At 40.9% G+C, this 19,051-nt stretch overlaps 1 protein-coding gene and 1 long non-coding RNA gene across 5 annotated transcripts; both read right to left on the reverse strand.

Annotated features, from left to right (window-relative positions):
- Positions 1-318: 318 nt before the first annotated feature.
- LOC113341077 (protein MICRORCHIDIA 4-like) lies at positions 319-3,006 on the reverse strand. Its single transcript, XM_026586107.1, has one exon. The coding sequence runs from the start codon at positions 2,976-2,978 to the stop codon at positions 372-374; it is 2,607 nt and encodes an 868-aa protein (XP_026441892.1). The 5' UTR covers positions 2,979-3,006; the 3' UTR covers positions 319-371.
- A 518-nt stretch (positions 3,007-3,524) lies between these two features.
- On the reverse strand, positions 3,525-7,782 carry LOC113341078. 4 transcript variants are annotated; one of them, XR_003355767.1, is made up of 8 exons: positions 7,564-7,782; positions 7,397-7,465; positions 6,461-6,964; positions 6,193-6,318; positions 4,669-4,762; positions 4,531-4,570; positions 4,334-4,409; positions 3,525-4,104 (listed from the first exon to the last, which is right to left on the reverse strand). It is a non-coding gene; the product is annotated as an uncharacterized LOC113341078 (long non-coding RNA). The 4 variants fall into 4 exon arrangements; XR_003355769.1 differs by lacking the exon at positions 4,531-4,570; XR_003355768.1 differs by having other exon boundaries at positions 4,554-4,762.
- Positions 7,783-19,051: the final 11,269 nt, after the last annotated feature.

Raw genomic sequence — 19,051 nt, forward strand, 5'->3', positions numbered from 1 at the left:
CCCTAATCCGCATCCGTCCGTTGCACACCCCTAGTGGTGGAGTTTGAGGAATGTGCCTGAGTTCTTTAGTTAATATTAATGGGTAGTTTTCGAGTTTACTTGAAAATGTTTGTTTTCAAGTGATGGGCCCAAATAAATGACATAGGCCCAAAATTAGTAGGGAAAAGAGGTAAAATGGGACGGAGGCCCGGAGGGAACATCAATCAAAGAAATCACAAAATGTCCCGCTGTTGGTATTCCAGGGCATTACACTTCTGCTGAAACAAAATTATGTACAAACTAAATATGAATTCTGAGATTAGTATGTAAAGGCAGGCTCATACAACTTCATAAATGATATGTCTTCAGTTGTCGTGGAAGAGGGGGGTTTATCAGCTGATGAGATTCTTCCTCTCAAGATCGCAAACCTTATCTTGCAGCTCTTGTATAGTAACGGATGCAGCCTTCAATTTGTTAGTCAAGTTTTCTTCTACAGCATCTCGTCGAGTCCTTTCCTCTGAAAATAAATCGATAAGTGTGTCTTGCTCGTTGTCCAGTACCTCAAAGTTATCATTTGCTTCTTTCAATTGAGCTTCCAAGGCTCGACATTTCTCCCTTTGTAATTCTAAGTCGTGCAAGTGCTTTTCCTCAAGTTTCTGTGCTTGTAGTTCTAAGTCGTGCAAGTGCTTTTCCTCGGGTTTCTCTTTTTGTAATTTTAAGTCCAGCAAGTGCTTTTCCTCGAGTTCTTTTATTCTATCTTTTAATTCACGGTTCTCTACTTGCAAATCTTGTAGAAGAGCTGCATCTGCCAGGGGAGCTTCATTTGTTTGTTTGATTTTTAAGTCGTGCAAGTGCTTTTCCTCGACTTCTTTTATTCTGTCTTTCAATTCACGATTCTCTACTTGCAAATCATGTAGAAGAGCTGCATCTGCCTGGGGAGCTTCGTCTTCAGGCTCTTTAGCTCTATCTGGTTTGCTCTTCGAATCACTTGATAATATTTCACTCGTACGCTTTTTTCTGTTCCTCCATTCGAGATTCTCAGTTATCAAATTATTGCCAGAAGTTGTACCCGAATCAGCTACTTGTTCATTTCTTTCTGAAGCTAAGTTTTGATCAGCTGGCTTCTCCTTGACATTGACAATCACGCCTGATTCTTTTCCATTCTCCACACTCATTCCTGTACCCTCATGATTCTTACATCCATTCCCCTGCTTGCCTTTCCCTCTTTGAGCAGATCTAAGCGTCCCTCTTCTAGTACTATCTGAATGAATTGAAAGCGAGTCGCACTTCTCCATAACTGGGATTGTAGTCTCTGCATTGACCACTGGGATTGTAACCTCTGCATTGGCCAGGTAGTTGGTTTTAGGCAAGTAACGTCGAGCTTTACCACTGCGTGACGTGCTTGGAGTGTTCATATGTTTCGGGTCAAAATAACCAATAGCACTTTTGTGTTTATTCCAGTATTTTTTTAGTACATCTATCAATTTCGTCTCCAGTCTTGAAAGCATAATTGTTTTCTCAAAATCTTGTTTATCATGTGCTGGTTTGATAAAGTTAGCCTCCACCACACCTATAACCCCACGCCCCCCACTTGATGGAGTGTTCCAAACCCTCCAGAATGGCTTAATTAGTCTGTTCCTGTGATATGCATTAAACCCTTGGATGTCAAGGTGTGCTTTTGCATCCTTATGGAACCCCATTTTTCCTATCACGCGCTTGGCATTCACCTTAGCACTATCAAGACCAGCTGGTTTGTATCTAATATTTTCTAACTTATACATATTGCTCACAATGTTATAGTGCACAACATCTTGACCGCGCAAAATGATCCGAAATCCTGGTGGAGGCTTAAGATATAGAATGGAAGAATAACTCCTTAATGAATGCGTATAAGTCAAAAATTGCTCAGATTTAGGATAATCCTTAGCCATTTGTATCTTCATTTCATCTCGGTTGGCACCTCTAATTTGAATGTCATGGATATCAGACTCAAAATCAAGTTCTAGATCTCCTTCCTCATCTTCCCAAAGATTGTATATGATTATACGAGTACCTTGATCTTTAATAAAATTGAACTGCTCTAGAAGCTCGGCTTCGCTTGCATAAGGAGACCACTGTGCAATTGTCTCTACATTCTTATTCCAATCAACTGAAGATGACGATGCTTGTACAATGTTGCTCCAATCTTCGCCATTTTTCTCATAATCAAGTATGGGAACTACAATATCCTCCTTGCCAGTGCACGTCAAGAACGTGTACGACAGTAGTCCAATGCTTTGCGTAGCCCTTCCTCCATCTTTTCCAGGACATCGCGAAAACACAATGACATCAGCTCCAACCCTCATTGTACTAGTTTTAAAACCATTCCCATATTGACCGATGGTATTCGCTAATTTACTTTTTGCAGAATACCCTAGAGACATACAGTGTCGCATTGTTCCAGGAGACATACCACCACCATTATCTTCTACAAGCAACATCCTAGAACCATCTTTCTTATTTAAAAGCATATCAATATGACAATATGTACCTCCATTGATGGCCTCATCTAGAGAATTGTCAAGCAGCTCCGCAACAGCTCCAAGAACCCACTTATGACTGGTTGCATTAGAATGCAGAAACCTAGGATGCACCCTCACATGATCCATACCATCAATTAGTGTCGTATCGCCTTCACGTCCCGAAGAACTATCTTCATAATCCCCTGCCTTCCAGAACTGCCTACAATATGGAACACAAAATAATTGAGTAGTACTGGAATCTCCAGGATTCCATGAAGACAATGGTAAATGTGCTAAGATTTTTTCTTCCTTCTCAAATTTATTCAGTGGTTCAAGAAAATCAGGGGGTAATACAAATTTAGTCTTCTTGTTGTCAGATGTAATTTCTTCTTCTTCTCCATTAGCCCTCCTGGCTCTTTTATAAGTTAACCAAGAAGAAGAGGAAGAAGAAGAAGTTGAATCAGCACTTTCACCATTCAATACTGATGGATTTTCCATTGTAAAACAAAGTATGTAAGGATTTTTGTGATGAAAATTTCTGTAAGAAACCACACCCCAGGCTATGGCATAAATAGACTACCCCCACTTTCCAAAATTGAAGTTACTGATTCCAATAGTTTCTATTTAATAAGCTTCTTTCTATTTTCAATCTGATTTCAGTTAATACTTCTTAGTGAATTTGTTAGGTTTGTTTCCTAAAAATGGACTCCATTTCTATTTTCAATCTGATTTCAGTTAATACTTCTTAGTGAATTTGTTAGGTTTGTTTCCTAAAAATGGACTCCATTAAATGAAAGTAGAGGTTCTAAGTGTGATAGAGAGAAGTAATATCTAATCATTTCTGCCCTAAATCCTACCCTCTTTAATAAGAAATGTGAAATTACGTAAATACCCCTTAACTTATTAGCTAAGCCAAGAATTGTTATGGTATAGATGAATTCAGTTTATTTAGTTGTTCCCGCTTTAAATCTGCGCCATGTGTCATGTGGTATTTTTAGCCCTCACCCTGAACTCGGAATATTGTTGTCTAAATTTAAAAAGTAAGAAATTTCATTGATCGAGCTTTTTTCCTCTACAAGTTGACACTATTTCTCTAGTTGAGCTTGTCGTTCATGCGCAGCTTGCAAATAAACTTCAAAAACACCTTACTTGGAACAACTATAGTCTGAATATCACTGACCCAATCAATCTTTAGATTAAATTTTAGGTAACTCCACAATTTTATTTTTCAACTTCTCCTTGATGAAAAACTTGTCTATATCCACATGCCTGTTCAATCATGATGAACCAGATTATGAGCAATATCACATGCCGATTTGTCATCACAATATTGGTTTTCTAGGCAAATACCCCAATTCAGATAGGAGATGTTTCAACTACATCACTTTGCATATACTTAGTGCATGATGCATGTACCTCATCATTCAGCCTTTGCACTTGGTTGAAATATGGTTCTGTTAGCAATGGCCAGAGAGAGAGAGACGGATTGAACCTTATCTCTAATGGACATATTTTGTGCCTTTCCCCTTCTTTCCTTGCTCTCTTGCAGTCTTCAGGATTATCTGTACGCACATTTTTTACTGGAGGGTGGAGGTTTTTTCCACTTCCAGCAACTTTCTTCATCCTGAAAGATAGAGAGATTAACATTCTCTTTTGTAAGTCACACATATGAAAGACTTCAAACAAAAGGATCAAAAAGTAAGAACTTCGAGACTTAAAAAGAGAGTTTACACGTTGAAAATAGCTTAAAGCTGAAATAAATGTAGAAATATCTAAAGGGGATGGTGGCACTAGTAGAAGAATAAAATTCTAAAGAAACAAGTGGAAACAAGACAGGAGCAAAATTAACTCACATCATATTCCCAGAAAGGACTATCCTTTCTATCTGTTGCATCTGTTGGCCCGCTTGGATGGTCCCCGTGTACATCACTGCAAACAATGTTGCAGAGAATAAGTTATCATTCAACAACCATGGATCCAATTATTAAGTAGATAGAGATAGGGAAAAGAAATACAAACATATACAGAATGCAAAGGAAAATAAAAAAACCTGGTCATCGAACAAAGCAATACCTATACATCCTAAAGTCCTGAAAATGACAATGCTCATCAGATCTATGCTGGACTAGAAGGGAAAAATCAGCATGTGCCCAGATTTTGAAGCTTGCAGACAAGAGAAAAACCAAACCTGAATCCCAGCTTTTCTCCAACATTTATCAATCCTGTATATACAATGTATCGCAACCCGGTTTCTCGAGCATAAGAGGAGTGCTTCTTCTGATCTGAAAATCAAGAGATGATTTCAGTGGATAACTTATGCATGCACGACACACAACAATCTCAAAAATAAAATTTAACTAGGAAGATTAATCTGACTGCAGTGAAAAACTCCTGCAGTAAACTGCTATTTTCATTTTACGGCACCACTAGCCAATAGCTTCGAACACTAATTGCTGATAAAAAAATTGACATTATCTCAACACTATATCTCAATAAAAAAATTGACATTATCTCAAAAAAATTGCATATATGTCATTCATGCCCAGCTAGCCAATAAACTTCAAAAACACCTTACTTAGAACAACTATAGTCAGAATATCAACCAATTGATCTTTAGGGAACCCTACAATTTTATTGTACAACTTCTCCTTAATGAAGAACTAGTCTATATGCATATGTTACATTCATTCATGATGAAACGGAGTATGAGCAATTTCACATGCCGCATTGTCATCACAATATCCATAGATTGGTTCTCAAGGCGAATACCCCAATTCAGTTAGGAAATGTTTCAACCACATCACTTTGCATATATTTAGTGTCATGTATGTACCTCATCATTCAGCCGATCTGCATCATGAAGTTTTTTTTCTGGTTTTTTGCTCATCTGTGTAACAAAATTACCTACTATAAAGGTAAAAGATCATGAAGTAGACCTCATATCATCGTGTGACCGGCCATAATCAGAATAAGACACGCATTTACACTTGTAAATCTTGACCTTTCTTAAACTAGATTCATTTTCTTAGGGCAGACTTCAAGTATCTAAGGATTCACATTACCGCATTCAGATGTTGCTCTCCAGGGTTATGCATGAATTGACTAACAATACTCAAGGGCCTTTGGCATCTCCCTTCGAACATACGCTAATTTATTTCAATCTTTGGTAAAAGAAAAAAAAAAAAAATCCTCACGGTGCAATGGATCCTTAGTAGAGAGAGTGGGCTACCCAATAACACCACTTCATTCTTCTTTCCCGTTAGAGAAACTGTAGTGGAGATAACTGTGGGTTAATGAGGCCAAAAGTTTTGGGCTAGATTTCAACTTATTTCAATATTCGTTAAAATCTAACCCCAAAATTTCTGCCCATTAACCCACTATTAACTCCACCGCGGTTTCTATAACGGAAAAGAAGAATAAAGTGGTGTTACTAGGTAGCCAACTCTGTACTAAGGATGCACCGTGACGCTGTTTGTTTTTGGTTTTCTTTTACCAAAGATTGAAGGAGATTAACATGGGTATTGGAAACATCAATGTGTTTGAAAGTGGTAGCAATGCAGATCTTGCAAGAAATTAGGAACAGGCAATGAGTCCACCTCCAACAACTCCGGGTTCTAGTATAAGTGTACAAGTAATTCTCACTTAATTCAAAAATAAGTACAAGTAGCGGCATAAAATGGCACTCAGCATGCTAATTAAGAGTAGATCATACCTAACAACCCGGACTGGATATCCTTTCTTGCAACTCACACACAAGGCTTCATAAGATTTCTCAAACTCTTGATCAAACGTTTGGACTTTGTTTGTGCGTTTGTTACCACTGAGGTTCCGGCCCCCACTGTTTGCCAGGCAAAATATTTCATCAAATTAGCTAAAGAATCAATGCAACTCAGTAAAATGAAAGTATATGAGCAAACTGATCAACACTAATACATAAAGCAATTATCTATAATAAAAGGGTGATAATTTAAAAGATTAACCTTCATCTGTAGAGAAACCACTCTCCATGGTCACCATCTGCATATCATCTCCAGATAGAACGATGGATTACGAAGCATGCTTGGACTTTCCAGCAATTCCAACAACATGAGGAAAGTGGACTCCCTAATTCCTCTCAGGATCGAACCTAACTTCACAAGATTCTCCTGCTAGGACTCCCTAATTCCTCTCAGGGTCGTATACGTTCAAAATGGCCTTGTGGGACAGCGACGAAGATCTTTCCACTGCAAGCATTGGCCTTTCGAGATTTCTTTGCCCGCTCTGTTGTATAAGATTTATCTGGTTTATTCTGATTATGAACATGATCATAGATTGTCTCCTCAGTCTCCCTTGAATTCTTTTTCTGTGCTACCCTTGCAACACGTATTGCAACAACGAGGGCTGAGTTAATCCTGGATTGCTTGCCAAACGTGCCAAATTTTCTTTTTTCCTTCTCTTGCCCATTTTTCAGAGCATTTTAAACAAAAATTATTATCACATGCACTCTGCAACAAGTAACAACATACAAATTGAGTTTCCATAACAACCTGAGATCCAAATGAAAATCTTAACAAAAAAAAACAAAACACAATTTGATTTACCATATAATAATCACATCAAATGAGTTAGGTGTAAATTTGAAAATTCAGAACACTAATGTCAAAACCTTTTGATAGAAACATTGTATAATCATATACGAACATGTGCTCACAGAACAGTGCAACACCCACCGTCACAGAATAGTGAACCACATTTTCTATGCAAGAAATCAGGCTAGTTGTACAAGTAACTCATCTAAATGTCTGTTCTCAAAGAGTCTCTATGGGTTCAAAAAGGATAACGCATTACGGAGTCATGGACACACCATAAATTATTGCCGAAAACAAATAACGATCTTTCACTAATAAAGAAAAAAACAGATTAGATGTTGAGCGCACCTTAACCTGAGATTGAACATGTTGTGTAGCAGCATTGTCAAAAATCCCTAGTCTTTCATTCTCATCAAACTAATCACCACAAACAACACAAACCAAAATTAGGGTTTTGAAAAAGGAATAAATCAGAATTCAAAATTAGAGTAACAAGAAATTACAATGATACTCACATTTTGCTGAAGTTTGATATAGCTTTTTTAAAGTGCTAAGCCTTTGATGTAAGATCTTCAACTGTATCCATATTAATAATCTCTCCACGGCTCTGCATTTGATGATTTCTCGGGATAAACATAGGGAACTATGCAGATTTACGGTGTAAAAGAACTTGATCATTTTAATTTTTCCTCTGCTTTCTTATTCCTCCATGACTGTAAAATTTACTGTCAATTTCTCCGCCCCCACCCATAAATGTAACGTCAATTTTACTGTAGGTGTCAAAGTAACCCTTATCTTCACAACAAATGCATCCTAGTGTGGGTCCCACCAACAAGAAGAAAATAGACACGTGATAAAAGAAAGAAAACCCACGATCCTTCCGCCGGTCAATGGAAATCTGCGCGTATGGGTGCTACTTCAATTTGCAACTACTCATCTAGGATTTCGGATGTTTGTTTAACATCGAAAATAAGAGAATACAAAGTAATAAGAATATATTATAAGAGTACAATACCGAGAAATTCGACAAGAGAAAGAGAAGGATTAACGGAATAAGACAAATACAAGTATGAATAACATCCGACTAAATCGGAAGAAGGATGGTTTTTCTCGGAATTAAATTCCAACCATTTAGTTTGTTTTTCTTCTTTAGAAAGAAATGCTCCCAAAGTAAGAGTGATTTGCTCAAATCTCTTATAACTATTAATGAAGTTTCCGTCGTCAAAAAGACCACCTATGGAGATTCCGTCGCTGGATAAGTTGATGATGAAGATTTCGTCGTCGGAGACAACCAAGATGAAGATTTCGTCGTTGGAGAGCATGGAGAGCATCACTATTGATCTTAAAACCCAACCCAATAACCAAGAATCGCCATTAAAGCGAAGATAAACCTCAAAAGAGTAGATAAAACCACCAAAATGGTGTAGATAAGTAGAAAATATAATAAAAACCAAACTAATCTACGAATTAACCTATAAAGCAAGGACAAATGAAGAAATCTGCTCAGATCTATGTAGTTGCATCTTTTCTGATGACTACACCCATATAGATCTAAAGGCTATAAACTACTAAAACATACAAGATTCAAGATGAACAAGATGTAAAGAACATGAAAAGTAAAGATTAACGCAAGCATATAACGTGGTTCGGCCATGAAGACCTACATCCACGGGAAAGAAGATGTTTTCTTTATCGATTATAAGGTCTTACCCTTGAAAGAGCTACAAATATCACTTAGATTTCTTACTCTTTCTCTGTCTAGATTTCTCTGGAATTCTCTGTAGAAAGACCATCAAATAATACATAAGTTGTCCATCTCCTTCTACATGGACTGGTATTTATAGGGGAATTAGACTCGTGGAGGCTTGTTCGTCCGAGCTGGTGGGGCCATCGTACATTGCATTCGCTGCTTCAGACTGGTTCTATACTATCCCTCGTGATGGCTTGCTTGGTTCTCCCTCCGAGTTGTCTCGCTCTCCTCCATATCGTGCGGTCCTTTTTTGGAGAACCTCGTGCTCTATCACTTATGGTTGCAGTATAGATCGTCTGAGTCTTCTGTCATGATATAGATCTGGCCACATCTTGCCCTTATCCTTTATTAAATGCGGTCCTTCTTTTTAGATTTGACCGTCTGAGCGGATTAGACTACTCCTTACACGCGTTATTCATGTGACGTTGTAGCAGGCGTCTCGATTCAGACAAACTCACCTTTTTAGAGGATGATTCGATGCTCCTATCTTATCATGGGTTCATTCCTTAGGATGTTGACACGTGGACATCGGGTATTTTACCCTCACATTTTGCTCATTTTCTTTGCAACTTTCCGAGGGCATGATGGGAAAAAAACTTCGTAACCGTCCCGTCCTTTTCGCCACGTCCGCGATTTCCGCCACGTCTGCACTTTTAGTGCGCTTTTACCCATTGGACTTGAGGCGCCGGTTGGTTATCCAGTTTCTTATAAAATCTTTTGGGAGGAGAGAATGTCGCATTTATTATATGTTTTCAGATTTCATAACTTTTTCATTCTTTCTCTCCTTTGTCTCTTACTGTTCCTTCTTAACTTCTTGTCTCCTATAAAGAGGTTTATAATGTCTGGGAGAAACTCTCCATCTCGCTCTTCAAGACGGTATGTTCCCCTGGCTTTACTTTTCCTTTTGTTTTCTCCGGTAGTTTTACACCATTACTTTGAACTGTGTGTCTGTTATACTTGTCTGGATCAATGGTTCTTGTCATTGATTTATTTTTGTTGGGTTCTGTGATCATCATAATTGTTTTGATGATTTCCTCCATTATTTTTCGTCTGTGAAGTTTCTGAGAACCGTCATTATTTGTTTTTGTCCACCTTTTTTTATTTCTCTTTTCTTTATTTGCAACTGTTCTAACTCCTTCCTTATGTTTGCTTTTTTAGCAATACCGGGAAAGGTCCGATGAAAAATCCAAGCTCCGACCATTCCTCCGGCATTTCTGATGATGCTTTTCTGGAATCGGTGAGGGTTAGACATCGTCTTCAAAAGTTTCAGATCTCTTTTGCTACTCCTGAGGGTTAGTTTGGTGTTCTTTCGAAGAGCCTTTCGCGGAGAACCCTTGTGGTCCCAACGAGATCATTGTTGCAGTGGGCCAACACGATGTTGGCCTTCGTCTTCCTCTGTAATGTCTGCTGGATCCTTTCCAATACGAGGTATTGTGTAAACTTGACCCTCAGCGAGCTATATTTCATCCCAATGGTAATTTTTATAGGATCGCCTGAGAGTGTTCTCGTCGAAGTCAGGGTAAGGTTTTCGAGCATGAGTTGAATCAGTTCGTTCCTTCTCAGAGGGATTTGTACAACTCTGATACTTTTGTGGAGAATTATTGGTGTCAACAGTCAGATACCTTTGACGGTTTTGGAGTTGGGATTTATAGATCTCGGAGAGCTATCTGAGGTCCTCCGCTTATGACCGATTTAGATCCTCATATTTCTACTCAGCGTTCGCTTCGTAAGACTCACGATCCCAAGTGGCTTGTTGCTCCTATTCGGATTGTGGGGCCTTACATTTTTGGTTGGGATGAACTTGGCAATGTTCTTCCCGGCTTTCCTGAGATGCACGCCCATCTGCCCTCCTACAGGCCTTGGGAGCTTAAATGGGTCATTTCTCGTAGGCGTTCTTCTCAGTATGCTCGGGCTATTGAGGATGCTAAGGTAGAAAATATTATTTTAATATTTTAAGGTACATATATATACCTTGCCCCTGTTTTATGCCTTAGAAGCTGATGATTTCATGTTTTTGGAAGAGGAGAAGGGTTGCTGATGGTTCTGGTCCATCTAATGCTCCGACCAATGTGGCAGAGCCTGCCATGGAGGTGGATGTTGGTGCGCTATTTGGTGAAAATAAAGTGTTGGACCTTACCGATGCATTCTTTGATGATCTTGACCAAGCTTTGTTGGATGATCCCGGCAATCTCGATGGTGGTGCTTTTGGATCGGAAGTAAGTATGCCTCGGGAGAGTGATCCCGCTGACAAGGGTGCTCTTCCTGATACGAATGCTCCGATTGGTGATGATGTTAATGTTGCTGGTGTTCTTCCAGTGGTTCCGAGTATAGGTACTCCCGGTATACCAAGTAATTTTGCGAGTGACTTTCCTTCCGCTCCAGTGGGTCCCTCTAGTTCGCCTTCCACCGTGTTTGGAGGGTCCGAAGCGATGAATATGTTGTGGTCGGACCAGTATGCTTAGTTGAGCGAGGACGAGCAAGATCGTATCTTGACTTCTTTACCTAAGTCTGCTCAGCAGAAGCTCGTGCATGCGGTATGTATTGAACACCTTTTTTTTATTGGTTTTAAGTTTCTTAGTGCCCCAGTTTTGACTGGTGTTGTTGTCCGATATACTAGAGAAACAATTTGAGGACTGGTATGTTGTCCGAGACTCGTGTCGCTAGGAAGCGATCCAGGTCTTTTGAACAAGAGGTTCGGAATCTTCGTTCTGCCGTGACGATAGCTAAGCAGGAGGCCTTGTCTGCTCGCCAGGATAAGAGATAATTAGAAGGTATGTATTTGTTCCTTCGTTTAAGTTTTTATGTCGTCATAGTAGGTTTTAGACTTCTGAACTAGCCCCTCTATTGGTATCCATGGTCAAACGGTTGGAGGAGCAGATAGATAATGCTAGTCATAGGCATGCTAGAAAACCTAGCAGTCTTAAACTCGATATGAGTGCGCATCAGTGCAAGATTGACTCCTTGGAGCAAGATAATGAAAAACTTCAGGAGGATGTAATTGTACATCGGGATCGCATTGTGGAGCTCCGTGGGCTGTTGGATAAGGCTAAGAAGGTGGCAGTGGAACGCTCGGACGATATCAAGCTCCTCCGACTTCAGAAAGATGAACTTATTGAATGGAAGTCCAATAATTTGACTCAATTGGCGCAAGTCGAGGATGATAGGGAGGCATTGAGGCAACTCAAGCGTAAGTTTATCGCACTTGAGAGGGAGCGTGATAGACATATGTTATCATGCCCTACTGGTGATGCGGCTATAACTCCTGCTGAAGCAAGCATTAGTGCTCTAGACACCGAAAATATTCAATTAGAACAAAATTTATTTGTCGTTTTATTTGAGAATGAAGGTTGCTCGATGGCAATATTCATTTTTTACGTATCTATCCTTCATGATATTTCTGTCAAACTGATTGTCTCCGTTTGTTTTTCTTGCATCGGCTCGTAAGCGAAGTGCATAGTTGGAGAAGCTATTGAATCAAGAGAGAGCTGCTAGGAATTGTCTTGATGAGGAGCTAAATGAGTTGGTGAATCAACATGAAGAGGAGTTGGAAGCTGAACGTGCTGATAAGAATGAGAAGTTAAGCAAACTTCGCGCGGAGTGCAAGGATTTGGTGACAAAGTCCTGTAAAGCCGCTGTGCTTCGTGAGCGTCGACAGGTTGTTATAGCTGTTGCTGCTAATGTTGCGATCCGACCACCATTCGTCGAGCCCGAGCCTGAGCAAGAGGCTCATGATGTCGAGGATCAGATGGACACTGATCAAGGCGCTCCTAGTAATGGACTGACTTGAGCTTGTCTGCCCTCTTGTACATGTAGGTGTTTCCTTTTTAAGGACTTGAGTTTTCTTCTTTGACCTCTGGGTATCGTCCGAGGGTGTAGTAGTAAACGTTTTTTGGTAGGTTCTCGTGCTCCGTGTGAGACAAAAATACTTTTTTATCTTTGGGAAGTCCTTAAATGTGGGAGGCGCTTTTGATATTTCCCATTAACTTATTTAACAACATGGCTAGTGACTTCTTTCTTTTATCCTGTTATGGCCTTGTGTTGCTTGTTTTAAAGGGTTTTGGTGTATATTCTTGGTCCAACCATGGGTGACATAGCCAAGAAGTGATCAATTACTTAATTGGATAGGTCATCTCTTACAGTATTGGGATTCAAATATAGCACACCTTCCTTTCTCCTTCGTGCCTTTGTGGGCTTTTTAATAATGTCCAGTTTAGGTTACACTTGCCCTTTGAGTGGTCAGATGTTTGAGTCACCCTCTGTTTGTTTAACCAGTTTTTTTTTTTTTTGGGGGGGGGCAATATCTCGGTCAAGTGATTCTTGGCCTGAGGTAAGTACCTTGATTCTGGGTATCTCCTGTTATGGCAGGACATCATCTGATATCATGATCATGATGGAATTACCTTAGGTCTTGTGGCTGTGCAAGGTAGCTTAGGTATTGTACCCACATCATCCATTGTAGAATGGGAAGTGTGGCTAGCATCATGCCATAGTCTTGATGGGCTTTTGTTATAATGCAAGTATGATAGGATTAATCTATATGCACATATAAAGCAAAAAGCAAGAAATAAAAGGAAAAAATATGGACAAAAAACGAAAACATAAAATCAGCGTAGAATACACAAAAGGGGTAATTTTATTATCTTCAAAAGAGGGTTTGGTGAACCCTTAGTACATTTGAGGGAGGTTTCATGACCTGTTTACAAGTAGGGATTAGACCCTATTCTCATATGTTGACCTTCTGAGCGTTAGCCTACATGGTCTTTGTGTTGCTCTGGGTACTTAGCATGTTATGGGTGCGTTATTTCTTCCATAATAAGTTTGGACAGCTTGTGTGCTTCATCATCTGCCTCGGCAATGATCGCGCAGGCTCCTCTTCGAGTGGGAATCGGTTCTTCCGACTCGTAGTGGCATGGTAGGATCTCATGCAGAGTTTTGCTGTCTGAGTCAAATTGTTTCTGATGGGCATACTTGTTGTGTCCTCAGGTATACCTCCAGTGACAGTTGTTAACCCTTTGAGGGACCAGATCTGGGTTCTCCTCAGGATTGGTTGGCTTCAAGGGCGCCGTCTCCGAAGTGGGTTTCTTTCCTCGGGTTGAGGCCTCATCTATTTGGACTGTTGCCTCAGCTGTTGCGATCGCTTCTGTAGCTGAGGTGAGAGCGATTGGGGTCGTTTCAGTCATTGATCTATGAATGGTCCGAGTGGCCCATTGTATATTGCGTAGACGATCGCGTCTACTGTCTCCCTGTGCGTCTGTATTTGTCCGGGTCATATGAGCGATTACTTTGTTAATGGCCCTTTGGGCGCTGTTTCTGCTATCTGGTGCGGTGGTGGTTCGAATATCGTGAGCCACGAGTTTGTTAGGGAAGTCATGGTCCGGGTCGTGCCTGTGGGTTGTGTTTTCTGCCCATTTTGCAAAGTGATCTTGTATAGTAGTTCGTTGTCCTGTGTCATCCCGAAGGGGCTCAACGATGTTGGTTCCCCTCTTGGTTAATGGCCAAGGGGTCAGTACTAAGCTTGAAAATTCTGAGGGGGTACGCCTTCGTCTACCAACCTCGTGTTGCACTAGGTTCATCATCGTTGCTTGCTCTAGGTCTTTTTCTTTGTAAGGCTAAAGATGTTCTTACATTCTAGCCTTGCTAGTTGGAGAGTTTTAACCCGAATATCTATCCATAAGGGATGGCAGTTCACCTATTGGTGCGTCATCTGTGAGTCGGTTGAGTTTTTGTGGACTTTTTCGTGAACAGGTCCCCACAAGTTCGTTGGTGTCAATGCTGGTTCGCCTGCCTCCATTTATCTCTGACATCCTAGTTATGTCAAATATCGTTGGCTGTGGCATGATTCGTTATAGGTGTGCGTGGTCTGATTTCTTACAGACCACCTGTTGGTGCATTGGTGTCACCTTGTGCTATGGACCAGTTCTCAGCTGGTTTTGGCGTTCTCCCGTGTTTCCTTCGATGGAGCCTTCTTCCTTTTCTTTTAAAATAAGGGCGGTTTCATCCTCTGATTGGAGGTTAGATTCGTGTTATCCCTCATCGGGGAGGTTTTGTGGTTGCTATAATGGCCAAGTAGGCGACCCCGAGGTTATAGAGTTGCACGAGGAAGGAGAATCGTCCGAGCGTTTTGGCTCATTAGTTATTGCTAGGTAGTCATGAATTTCAGCCAAATTATTGGCATTTCTGGCCCTCCTTGCCTGCGCCTTTGGGGAGTTTACCTTGTTTTCGTCGTTCTGGACGTCCATCTTGTAGCATTATTTTGCCTCTCCAGAGTCTCCAATAATTTCTGCGACTCCATCGGGCGTAAGGAATCTTAGCCTTTGATGGTAGGTCGAGGCCACTCCTTTGATTCCATGGACCCAGGATCGCCCGACAATGGCTGTGTAGAGCGATAATACATCTACCATGCAGAAAGTAGTTAAGGTGAGGATTTTTCCCACCCGGATTTCTAATGTCACCTCGCCTCTTAGGCGGGTTGAGGAGTCGTTAAAGCCGAATATGTTGTAGGTAGAGGGTATTAGGCAATTGTCTCTAAGGCCCATCTGTTTGAATGTTTCATAAAACAGGATCTCGACGGAACTACCTCCGTCGACTAGGATTTTGGGCATTGCCCAAGGAAACGCCTTTGGTCTTTATTCCTCGCCTTCGCATTCAGGAAGTGCTATGGCCATCGTGACCACTAGTAGGTCGTTGTGGTTTCGTCCTCCATCGGGTGCCTCCGAGGCTGAAAAGCTGATAGGTAATTTCATCCACTCCTCAATCGGGGGTTCTCTAGCTACACTGAAAACTTCATCACCTTCGAAGTTTCGCTTGTGAATTCGTATTGTAATATTTCCTTCAGGTGTGGGGGAAACGATTGTCAAGTGCGATATTGTATTGCACCCTAGATACTACGCCTCATGAGGGATCTCCACACGATGTATGGGTGCTCGGGCTGCGAGTGGGATCGCTGGTTGTGCGATGTACTCTTGAAGCTTGCCTTCGTCGATCATATCTTGTACCATCTTATTCAAGTGTCTACACGAGTCTGTCGTGTGGCTATGGAATTGATGGAAATCGCAGAAGTCAGTTCTATTTCCGCTCTGGCTGCTGACATATGTTCCATGGATAAGTGATTTTATTTTTTCCGTCGATCTTCTTGAGGATCTCGGATATGGGAGTGTTCAGCTTCGTGTAGACTGGGTCTACAAACTTTCCCTTCTTTTGCTGGGCCTAGTCTCGCCCTTTCCATCCCCCAGTCCGATGTTTATCTTACTAGGTTGACCCGTTGTTGGATCGGCCTGCTACTTGGGCTGGCGCCTGAGGGTTCTGTGGTTCTACCACATTTGCTCCTCTACTGGTTCCTTTCATCAATTTGTCATAAGTACCGTCTTGGAGTTCTTCCAGGGCTACATCATCCTCTTGTATTTCTCTTAACTTTCCCAAATTCTTTGGCATAGTTTAGTACACGCGGACGAATATAGGGTCTGTCTTCCTTAGAATATTTTTGAAGCCCTAGATCGCGTAGGCCTCGGGGACTCTTCCGATCTCAGCGCATAATTTTCTCCATCGTGTTACCATGGAGCGGAGTGACTCGTTGGGTCCTCGGGCTAACTGGAACAGTGCGTCTACTTCAGGTTTAACTCTGCTATTGTGAATGTAGGTTTCTAAGAACAGCTCGGATAGGTGAGCAAACGATTTAACTGAGCCCTTAGGCAGATTATTGAACCACATCAGGGCCTCGTCTTTTAAGCTTGCCGGAAAAAACTTGCACAACACTACGTCATAATGATCCCATTGGGTTAACGTCATGCGATAAGTTCTAAGATGCTCAATTATATATCTGGTTCCGATGAACGGAGCTGTGAACGTCGGTAGGGAGCATTTCCTTGGAAATTGCAATTTTAATAGATTTTCAGGCAAAGGAGATTGTCCTGCTTCTTGCATTACTTCCGCTAACTTCTTGCTCTATTGTTTTCCTGTAGCTTCTCTATACATTGCCTCGAGCTGGCAGAGTCGGGCCTGCAATTGATCATCATTTCACCTCATTTCGGCCTTCTTCTTTCTTCCCTGAGCCCTCTCGGGTGAGAAAGAAAGTTCATGGTTGTGATACCTTGATCTCCCTGAGTCCTCTCCCGATTGCTTAGTATATGATACAATCTTAGAACGAGTTGACTTCAAGGTCTCCCCTCACTTGGGGTTAGCGGCTGCGAGGTTCTCGACCTCACAGTTGGTTTTGACTTCGTCGATTTTATTCTTATCTCGCTTGTGCTTGGGATCAACATCTGATGAACCCTCGGATGGGTTGTCCTTTTGGTTGAGAACGCCCCTGCTTCCCCTGGGAAACCGGTCCGTTGTTTCCTCATTTGAGGTGTCAGGGATATTGACTCGTTCGTCATCCTGTAAATTTTCAAAAGGGTTTTCCTCCTCGGGGATCTCCTCGACGGTAGCGAGTGGCACCTTCTTCTTTGCTTTACGTTTCAGCCTGCGGTTTCTCCATTCTAGCCTCCTGTTACGTTTTTCTGATTTCTTCATTCTCTCATCCTGAGCATCTTGTGCTTTCAGGATGGCTGCGATAGTAGCGTTGGCATCGCCGAGGTTGGAAGGGTTGTCCTTCTTGGCCTCACTGTTCACTGTTTTCCTTGGCAAACGGTCCAACCCTCCTGGTTGGGTTAGGTGGACATCATCATGCTTCTCGAAGGGGTTTTCCTCTCCTTTGGAGATAGAATTGTCAGTTAGTCCTTCCTCACATCGTTTAGCATGGTCTCGCCTGGCTCCATGTCATCTAGTCCCTCTGGCTGGGCTCCGCCATTTTCACCTTGGCTCGTGCGAGCAGATCGTCGCTTCACCATTACCTTCCCTGCAATAATATGCAATAATACTTAATTTGTCTCTTCTTTTATAAAAGTGGGACCCTAGATTTGCGGGTCATGTGCAATTACTAAGTCATAGTTCAGACTGGACAGTTTAGTACAAGAAGACTTTGCAGTAAATTTTGGAGACATGTGAAGATGTCAAAACATTCCCTACTTGCACAAGGTGTTAGTGATGAAGAAAAGGTGTTTTATCAGTTCTCTTTTTTCGAGAAAAATACCTCCTTCAACACGTCATACCTCTTATTGGGAAGAAACCAAATTATGACGATTGAGCATATCTTCCCATTTTATGAAATATTTCTCATCATCTTTTAACTTGGATTTTGGACAAATTTTGAGTTTGATGAATGGTTATGTACTCATCAACCCTTCTTCTTGACTTAGAGTTAGATTTCTAAGAAGAAGTTTGTAGATTATTTTGAGTTCCTTTAAGGATGAAGAAGAACTAGCCTTTTCAACTTTCATATGAAGATATTTTCTTCTATGAAGTCTACTGATTAGCTTTTTTCTTTCCGACTCTTTCATGGAGGAGATTGTTTGAGTGCTGAAGTATCAAAAACTCCATTTTCACTCTGATCTTCAACTCTCCTGAGTACCTTGAGAAAGATATTGAAAGCTGCTACTAGACGAAAAATTTAAAAGAAAACTAGCGAAAAATCTGTAGATCTGTTGATTTTGAGGTTCTTCAAGACTTCACATATCGTATAGACCATATTTGAGTTCGATCTCTACTCATACATCTTAAAAAAAATCTACTTAGTAATATGGAAACTACTTATCTCATGGATACTATGAAATCAATATAGAGATGTTACTAGGGAGGTAGAATAAATCTTCATACCTCCCTGTTTCTAGCGCCAAAATGTAGTTGCATCTTTTCTGCACCCATATAGATTTAAAGGATATAAACTACTAAAACATACAAGATTCAAGATGAACAAGATGTAAAGAGCATGAAAAGTAAAGATTAACGCAAGCATATAACGTGGTTCGTCCATGAAGACCTACATCCACATGAAAGAATATGTTTTCTTTATTGATTATAAGGTCTTACCCTTGAAAGAGTTACAAATATCACTTAGATTTCTTACTCTTTCTCTGTCTAGATCTCTCTCAGGAATTCTCTGTAGAAAGACCATCTAATAATACATAAGTTGTCCATCTCCTTCTACATGGACTGGTATTTATAGGGGAATTAGAATCGTGGAGGCTTGTTCATCTGAGCTAGTGGGGCCATCGTACATTGACTTTGCTGCTTCGGAATGGTTATATACTATCCCTCGTGATGGCTTGCTTGGTTCTCCCTTTGAGTTATCTCGCTATCCTCCATATCGTGCGGCCCTTCTTTGGAGAACCTTGTGCTCGGTCACTTCTGGGTTGCAGTATAGATCATCCGACTCTTCT

This window comes from Papaver somniferum, unplaced genomic scaffold (assembly GCF_003573695.1).
Source record: "Papaver somniferum cultivar HN1 unplaced genomic scaffold, ASM357369v1 unplaced-scaffold_24, whole genome shotgun sequence".
In the NCBI taxonomy this organism is placed as follows: domain Eukaryota; kingdom Viridiplantae; phylum Streptophyta; class Magnoliopsida; order Ranunculales; family Papaveraceae; genus Papaver; species Papaver somniferum.

Coding starts and splice junctions, on each gene's coding strand:
- LOC113341077 (XM_026586107.1), bottom strand. CDS start 2,978: ATGGAAAATCCATCAGTATTGAATGGTGAAAGTGCTGATTCAACTTCT.